This window comes from Octodon degus, unplaced genomic scaffold (assembly GCF_000260255.1).
Source record: "Octodon degus isolate 3935 unplaced genomic scaffold, OctDeg1.0 scaffold00320, whole genome shotgun sequence".
Taxonomy (NCBI): Eukaryota; Metazoa; Chordata; class Mammalia; order Rodentia; family Octodontidae; genus Octodon; species Octodon degus.
The window spans coordinates 1,215,082-1,223,559 of record NW_004524896.1 but is presented as its reverse complement, the minus strand read 5'-3'; the positions used below and the strand labels follow the sequence as shown (position 1 = coordinate 1,223,559).

Genomic DNA, 8,478 nt, shown 5'->3' with positions numbered 1-8,478 from the left:
CCACATCAGCCTGGAGCCCAGCCAGGTTCAGCCCTGGGATGAAGCAGCCCGGTGACTGCGCATGTCAGTTCCGCTTCCTGTGGGGCTCCTAGTGTGACCACCCCATGAAGGGCAGAAGGCAATCCCCAGCTGTAAAACTGTGTGGCCGGCAATGTGGTATCATCTATGCAGAAGGGGCAGTGGACACATGACCGCCGCACTCAGGGCCCTGCTGTGCATTGGTGAGAACTGAGCATGGGTAGGAACCCCTAGCATGAGCCCTAGGCAGGTGCTGGCCCTCCAAGGACCAGAGACTCGGGAGGCTCCGGGCAGCAGAGGACCTAACAAGGCTCCAGGGCAAGGCCCTCACGGAGAACTCTCTTCCAGGGCTGAGTCTGAGCCCCAGGACCACCGTGCGTGGAGGTGAGTGTGTTCCCCACTGGTGTGGTCCCTCTCATCCCTGGGCAGTGGGGGTGGAGCGCAGCAGGTGCGGCTGGTGCTGGGAGTCCTGGAGGCTCCTGAGGTTGAGAGCTGGAATCTGAGTAAGGAGGAAGTTCCTGGGACCCACGTGGGATTTCCTTGCAGGGACCACCCAAAACCTGAGGATCTGGGCTGAACCAGGATCTGTGGTGCAATGGGGGGCACCTGTGACCCTCTGGTGTAAAGGGATGCTGGGTGCCCTGGAATATGGTCTGTATAAAGAGGGAAGCCAAGTGCCCTGGGAAAGACGAACATCACTGGAACTCAGGGACATGGCCATGTTCTCCATCCCATCCGTGACAGAGCAGCATGCAGGGAAACATCACTGTTACTGCCGAACCCCTGCTGGCTGGTCAGTACGCAGTGATCCCCTGGAGCTGGTGGTGACAGGTGAGAGGACACAAGGGATCACAGACCCAGGCTCTGCCCTGAGGAAAGGCTCTACTTTCAGGGGTGTTCTCCTCTCACAGACCAGTCCTGAGGACAGCGTGGGAGGCATGAGTCCCTTTCACATGCTGTGCCCTTCTCTCCTAGGAGTCTACAGCAAACCCATCCTCTCCACCCTGCCCAAGACTGTAGTAACCTCAGGAAAGAATGTCACCCTCCAGTGTAGGTCAGAGCTCAGATTTGACAGATTCATTCTGACAAAGGAAGGAGGAGACAAGCAATGCTGGCCGTTGAAATCCCAGGAAGACCCCAAAGGGCGTTTCCAGGCCCTCTTCCCCTTGGGCCCTGTGAACCCAAGAGAGACGTGGACGTTCCGGTGCTATGGCTACTACTGGAGCGCACCCCAGCTGTGGTCGGAGCCCAGTGAGCCCCTGCAGCTCTTGCTTTCAGGTGAGCAAGCCCCAGCTATTTTCTTTCCTGACTGAGGACCTGAATAAGACACTTTGGCAGGGCCTGGTGGTGAGATGGGTGAGGGGCTAAAGGATACTGAACACGTTGACCTTGTGGGGGACAGTGCAGCCAGAGACATGGGAACAGGGTGGGATGGGAAAGTACAAGTGAGAGCGTCCAGAGGGAGCTGTGTCTGCAGGCAGCTCCTCGGGGGTCTTCTGCTCCTCCCAGGTCAGCCTTAATTTCAGCTCCATGCAGGACTCACAGAGCACAGTCAGGACACACCAACCCTGTTCACCTGCTTCCTGCAGGGACCACCCCAAAACCCAAGCTCCAGGCTCTGCCAGACTCTGTGATTCCATGGAGGAGTCCTGTGACCCTGTGGTGTGAGGGGACTCTGGAGGCCCAGGAGTTCCATCTGTACAGAGAGGGCAGCCCAGCCCTCTCAGCCACATGGGCCTCTCCTGAGCCCGGGAACAAGGCCAACTTCTCCATCCCATCCATGACAGAGGATGATGCAGGTCGGTATCACTGTTACTATAGCAGCCCTGCTGGCTGGTCAGAGCACAGTGAGCCCCTGGAGCTGGTTGTGACAGGTGAGAGACTATGTTTTCCAGTTACAGGCTCTGTCTTCAGGCAGGTGTCTGCTCTCAGGGTTGGCCCTCTCGCAGTCCAGCCCTGGGAACAGTGTGGGAGCTGTGACTCACACTGCCTCCTTTTCTCCTAGGACTCTACCTCAAACCCAGTCTCTCAGCCCTGCCCAGCCCTGTGGTGACCTCAGGAGGGAATGTCACCCTCCAGTGTGGGTCAGATCTAGGATTTGACAGCTTCATTCTGACTCAGGAAGGAGGAAACAAGCTCTCCTGGACACTGAAATCACAGCAAAGCACCAGTGACAGCTTCCAAGCCTTTCTCAGTGTGGGCCCTGTGACCCCCATGCACAAGTGGACATTTAGGTGCTACGGCTGTTACAGGCAAAACCCCCAAGTGTGGTCAGAGCCAAGTGATGCCCTGGAGCTTCTCTTCTCAGGTGAGGAGTCCTTTATTTGACCCCGTCATGCTGGAAATCCTAAATAACTGACGGGACCCAACTATAGAGGATCCCCAGGAGGTGGTCGGTAAGGACAGCCAGAGACCTAGAGACCTCATTGTGGTTGTCAGGGAGACCCACCCTGAAGCACAGGAGAGCAGGGGCATGGCAGGCAACCGCCTCTTAGCCTGGCTCTTCCTCCCTGCAGGGCTGTCCAGAAAGCCCACCTTGTTGACACAGCAGGGCCATGTCCTGGCCCCCGGACACAACCTGACCCTCCAGTGTCGCTCCGACCTTCACTATGAGAGATTCGTTCTGTCCAAGGAGGGGGCAGGTGATCTCCCCCAGTGCCCTGCCCTGCAGCTCCAGGCTGGGCTCTCACAGGCCAACTTCACCCTGGGCCCTGGGAGCCACTCATGCAGGGGCCGCTACAGATGCTACGGTGGACACAGCCTCTCCTCAGAGTGGTCTGCTTCCAGTGACCCCGTGGATATCCTGATCCCAGGTGGGGAGCCCAGGGCTCAGTCTGGGACCCAGAATTTATGCAGTCCCCTCTGGGGGAGCCCAGCAGATGATGGCCAGTGTGAGGGTGGGATGTCAGGCAGGCAGAGAGACAGAGAGCCAGGGGAAGATGGAGGGACAGAATCAGAATAATGCAGAGCCGGATGGTTCTGAGACAGCCCTGCTGAGGTCTCAGCTCACCGCACATTAGGGCTGCCCCTGATTATCCTCCCTCTCTCCAGGTCAGCTCCCTGCCACACCTTACCTCTATGCAGAGCCAAGTCACATGGTGTCCTCAGGAGAGGATGTGACCCTGCTGTGTCGGTCACAGAGCCCGATGGACACTTTCCTTCTGTCTAAGGAGGGAGCAGCTGATCCCCCCCTGCGTCTGAGATCAGAGTCCCAAGCTCAGTGGTCCCAGGCAGTATTCTCCATGGGGGCTGCGAGCTCAGCCCTCACAGGGACCTACAGGTGCTATGGCTCCTGGAACTCCTCTCCATACCTGCTGTCACAGCCCAGCGAGCCCCTGGAGCTCACAGTCTCAGGTGCGATGCCTATGATCCTAGCATGGCTGAGCCCAGGGCCCCTCCCATCTTTCTCTAGGAAGCCCTGCGCTGGGTGGATATGCATGGCTCTGGGAGAACCAGGTGGAGGTGGACTCTTACAAGGCCTGTGGTCCTCAAAGATCCGTCCTGTCGAGGATGTGCCCTGTGAACAGAAGCCTCAGCACAGATATGCTAGAGGGCAGAGTACAGCCTTGGCCATCCCTACCCTGAACTCCCTCAGGTCCTCATCCCCAGGGTGACCCCTTCCCCATCCTCAGTACCCAGATGCACCACAGGAGGTTCCCCAACTCTGTCCCAGTCTCCTGTGTCCAGGATGCCTAGACACGCTCAGCCTATTCCACTCCTGCTTGCGGTCCAGGCTCTGCTTGTGTCCATGGACAGAGAAGGGGAAAGGAACCTGGATCCCACGTGTTCAGAATTCGGGCTGCATAGGGTGGGATGAGAGTTGAGAGAGATATTGGTCTAACCTGGGGAGGAACAGCATTTGAAGTGGAGAGTGTGGAGCCCAGCTCCTCACCTCCTCACCCTGCCTAGGAGGCCCTGAAGATCACCTGCTCCTGCCAGAATCTGGAACCCGGGATGGTAAGTGATGGTGCTGCTGCTGTGAGGGGCTGGGGCAAAGGCTGAGCTGTGGGGCCGGTGCGGCATCCTCTGGACATGCCCACTCAGTGAAGCTCCTCCTGGGTGGGTCTCAGTGTCTCCAGGTGTAAAGGAGAGGCCTGACCCCAACCTTCAAGTTCCTTTTGTACTGACCTTGCTGTGAGCCCTCGAGAGGCAGCCTCCAAGGAAAACCTTTGGAGCATCATACTTCAGGGTCTTGTCCCACTGTGCAGTGTAGTTGGTTATGTGCACAGGAGAGTGCAAGGCCAGGGCAGGGTGTCCAGGTTCCTTCCCTCCAGATCAAGAGGCTCAGCTCTTTTGTAAAGAGCAGGACCAAAGCCCCAGATCCCCCAGTCCATCCCCATCTCACCTTCCTGTTGTTTTCCTGGGCTGGCAGCTCCCAGCTCTGCCTGTCTGCTTTCTCCTCAGTAACCTGCATGAGTGCTGGCAATCCCACATTTTGCACTGGGAGAGCATGAATTGGGGATATGAAGACACCACGTGCACTGGGCACACATGTACTCAGGGAAGTGGCATTTTTCTCTTCAAGGTAGCATGCCAGGACTGCAATGGAACAATAAGGTTGTGACTTGGGTGTCCATATCCTCTTCCCTGCTACTGCTGCTCCTCCTTCTCTTCTTTCTATACTGGCATCAAGGAAGAATCAGGAAGAGAGGTGAGCAGGGAGGGTGGGACCTGGGTCACAGAAAGTGGTGAGTGCCTAGGTCCACAGGGAAACCTCTTTAAGGGGATGAGTCTGTATAGAGTCTTCTGTGCAGAGCCCAGGGTGGAGAATCCAGGGCAGAACACAAGGCCCATCCTGCAGGAGATTCCAGTGTGCTCTTAGGTCCTCTGTTGGGTGGTTCCCAGAGGTCTCAATAGCACAGGGGCAGGTGGAGGCTGGGCCTCAGGGATGAGTCAGACTGAACCACAACACTAGGACTGGAAACATCACACAACTGTCTGGATCTTTGTCCCCAGCTTGACATGGCATTATCTGGGGGCCTGAGAGACCACAGGACCTTGACCAGTAGTTGATCCTCTTCTGTCCTTGCAGATGTCACCATGAAGAACACAGAGGCTGAGGACAGGGTGGAGCTGGACACTCAGGTGAGACCCTGTTGTATCTAATGGACAGTCTTGCTATCTCCCAATTCAGCCCAGGGATGCTGCTCTGTCCTATAGCACTCAGCTCTCAGGGACCTCACAGCTGAGCCCTCCCTCCTGGAAGCCCAGACCTCTACCTTCTGTGAACTCACCCTCTTCTGGTTTCCAGTGACCTCATGGTCTCTCTCTGACCCCTTTCTGGCCTTCAGTTTCTGTCTGGCTTGGCTTTTTCCTGTCCCTGTTTCATAAGAACCCTGAGTGAAGGAGCCACTCCATGTCCCAAGGTCCCCTCACTCATTCATGCAGCATGTATGAGAAGGAATCCACACTAATATGGCTCCATGGGGCCTAGAGGTACAGTGAGAAACCCAGCCCCTCCCACCCTGAGCCACCTCAAGGTGGGAGCCTGGTATCAGGAGAGCAAAGAGCTGAGAAAGAAAATGCAGCAGAGGAAGGGTAGAGGGGTAGGAGGGCTAGTGAGAATCACAGGGAAGAACCTTCTGGAAAGGGGAAAACTGAGCAGAAGACTGAATGGAGAGTGCTACTCAGACCTCTAATGCACCAGCATTGCATGCAATGCACAAGGCAGTACAAAGGACTTGAGACAGGGATAGGCTCCTTCAGGGAGGTGGGCCATGTGACTGCAGCCAGGGTTGCAGAGTCCAGGTGTCAGGATGGGGCAACACTGCAGGAAGAAACTATCCAGACCATCTGAGGCCTTATGAAACCTCTCAAGGTCCATGAATAACAGAAGGACAAAGTCTAGTTTAATTTCTAAAGGATACCTCTTGCCACCATATGGGAAACTGCCTGGGGAGATGGGCATGGAATCAAGGAGACCCTATGTCTGTCTCTGCCTCCCTCCACCTGATGAGGACCCCCAGGGTGTAATGTATGCCCAGTTGAAGCACTCAGCAGCCAGGAAGACAGAGGCCTCCCCTCCTGTGGCCTTACTGGGCTAGCTCCTGAACAGCAAGGATGGACAGGCAGGGGAGGACAAGCTGATGGATGCTCAGGTATGTCTTGCACTCCCTGGGGCCACAGATGGTTGTGGTGCCAAGCATGGGCTTCCTCTCTCCCCTACAGGCTGCTGCACAAAAGGGTGACCAGGATGTGACTTATGTCCAACTCTGCAGCAGGACGCTCAGACAGGGACCAGCTGCACCTCTTTCCTTCAAGGACAGGGCCCTCCTAGTGGAGCCCAGTGTGTATGCTACCTTGGCATCCACTTGCCCAGAAGATGTCTCAAAGAATAGTAAGTGACACTTCAGCCAGGGATACCTAACAGAGACTCCAGGGATTCTTGGACTTTCTGAGATGCACCTGAATCTGCAGTCAGAGAAAGCTCATACCTTTGTGTGTCGGGAATAAAGTCAGAGATTTTTCAATCACTGAGAGAATGAGAAAAGGAATCATGGAAGAGGATGTGAGAAATGAATTATAGTATTAATGACAGCATGACACAGCACAGACAGGAAATGAGATAATTAAGAATCATGAATGAACATAGTGGACAACACTGTGTAAAAATCATTGAACTCAAATATCTTATCAAATATTTAGAAAAATATATGAAATAACCTTAAATATGGTAGAAGAAAAAAATAATATTAGCTATAATGAGTCCTTAAATAGTGTAGATTTGCATTTCAACATTAGATAAAGCAGACATCTGGACAGACCCCAAATGGGCTTTACAGACATAACAACTGATAATGATAAAGATAAATAGAAAATGTGGATAATCTCATATGTGATGGGAACATTAGCTCTCTAATGAAAACACTTCCTCTTGCAAACTCTGGTTCAATAATCTTTGTCAGTAATTTTTTCATATGCAGGAAATACATCAAATCACAAATTTCTACAGACAATTTATGCAAATAGATGAAGAGAAAAGACAGCACAACATATTCATCAGACCAGGAAAATTATCATACCAAAACTCATCAAAGAAACTACACAATAGAAAAGTCGCCCACAGAACTCTCTCATAAATCTGGATTTGAGTCTCTAAAAATAGCCCTGCAGTCAGACATGGAGACCTTTAGTTGTCATCCCACCTGCCAGGGTGGTTGAGGCAGGAGGGTCCAAAGCTCGAGCCCATCCTGGGCACTGCAGCCAGACGCTGTGGGAAAATAATTCAAGAGAGGCTTGGAACAGAAATAAATGCTGGGTTAAATCCAAAGTCACCCCTCAAACAATAGAGTAAATTTCAGTGATCAGTATATAAGATAGTACATCATGATAATATATTTCTTTCTGTTTGAAACTCAAGCAGCCTAAAGTTTAAAGAGACATAGAAACAACTGGACACATTAACACTTCTCATAAAGGTTATCCCATCAATTCGCGCAGAGAAGGTTCTCATAAATCATTCACAATAAAAATAAAAATGCAATGCACTAAAGGAGAACTTGCCACCATTTACATAAATTGTTTAAAAGTGCTTCCCCTTCTTCTTACCAGAGAGACCGTGATGTCTGCCCTCAGGATGGTAACAGCCTGAGGGTGCTCCCCGTGTGGCTTCTCTTCAGCACAGCCAGTTACGCAGTGAGGCTGAGGAGTGCTGGAGCAGCTGAACACTGTACTGGATCACTCACAGGAAGACAAAGCATGGATGGGACGTAACATGACACCGTCACATTACTCTAATGAAAAACGGGTGTTTTCAACATGCCTGGGATAAGGGTCTGATATGTCTCAACCGACATCACACTTCCAGCTTTGGACAGGGATAAAGTGGAAGGGCATCTCCCCACTATTGTGACTTTATCCATGAAGACTGATTGAACATATGAGCCCACACCTTGTAAGACAACACATTTACGGAGATTTTACTATGTCGTCTGTGGTCCCTTGATATTGCAGGAAGTAAAATTTTACAAACACACGTTTTTTCTGTGTTCATATTACTAAACATAGTGCTATTTGTTGAGTATCACAATGTGTCACTGGGGGAGTCCAAGGCCAGTGTGAGTCTTACCAAGAGTCTTACCAAGTCGTTACCCTGCCCACGGAGTAGGAATTTGTGTCACGTTCCGGGAACCCCCAGACCCAGTCCTAGCCCAGGCCCAGTGAGTGTGTGGGAGAGCTTCCAGCTACCCTGCGTAGGCAGAGCTAGTGGTCCCGGCCCAGGCGCAGCATGGGTGAGACCCTCTTCCACTCCCTTAGGATGCCCCTCACGACTGCAGCACTTCCCACACCCTGACCAGGAGTAGGAATATCTGCTGCATTCTGGGAACACCCAGACTGAGTCCTAGCCCAGGACCGGTGAGTGTGTGGGAGAACTGCCTCTCCCCTCTACTCATGCACACTATTTCTTTCATGTGTTGCTCATTCAAGGAATCTGTCATTTTTCTAATCTCTTTTTTTTTA

The 8,478-nt window shown here is 52.8% G+C and overlaps 1 protein-coding gene across 2 annotated transcripts; it reads left to right on the top strand.

Moving 5' to 3' along the window:
• The first annotated feature begins 153 nt into the window (after positions 1-153).
• Positions 154-7,973, top strand: LOC101570944 (leukocyte immunoglobulin-like receptor subfamily A member 6). 2 transcript variants are annotated; one of them, XM_023707951.1, is made up of 11 exons: positions 154-221; positions 367-402; positions 565-849; positions 2,024-2,326; positions 2,535-2,831; positions 3,070-3,372; positions 3,928-3,975; positions 4,544-4,669; positions 5,051-5,103; positions 6,187-6,355; positions 7,570-7,973. In XM_023707951.1, exons 1-11 carry the CDS (start codon positions 188-190, stop codon positions 7,578-7,580), a joined length of 1,665 nt encoding a protein of 554 aa, XP_023563719.1. In that variant the 5' UTR covers positions 154-187; the 3' UTR covers positions 7,581-7,973. The 2 variants fall into 2 exon arrangements, 1 of the variants encoding a protein (XP_023563719.1); XR_002819438.1 differs by lacking the exons at positions 4,544-4,669; positions 5,051-5,103; positions 6,187-6,355; positions 7,570-7,973 and adding an exon at positions 4,089-4,118 and having other exon boundaries at positions 3,070-3,975.
• Positions 7,974-8,478: the final 505 nt, after the last annotated feature.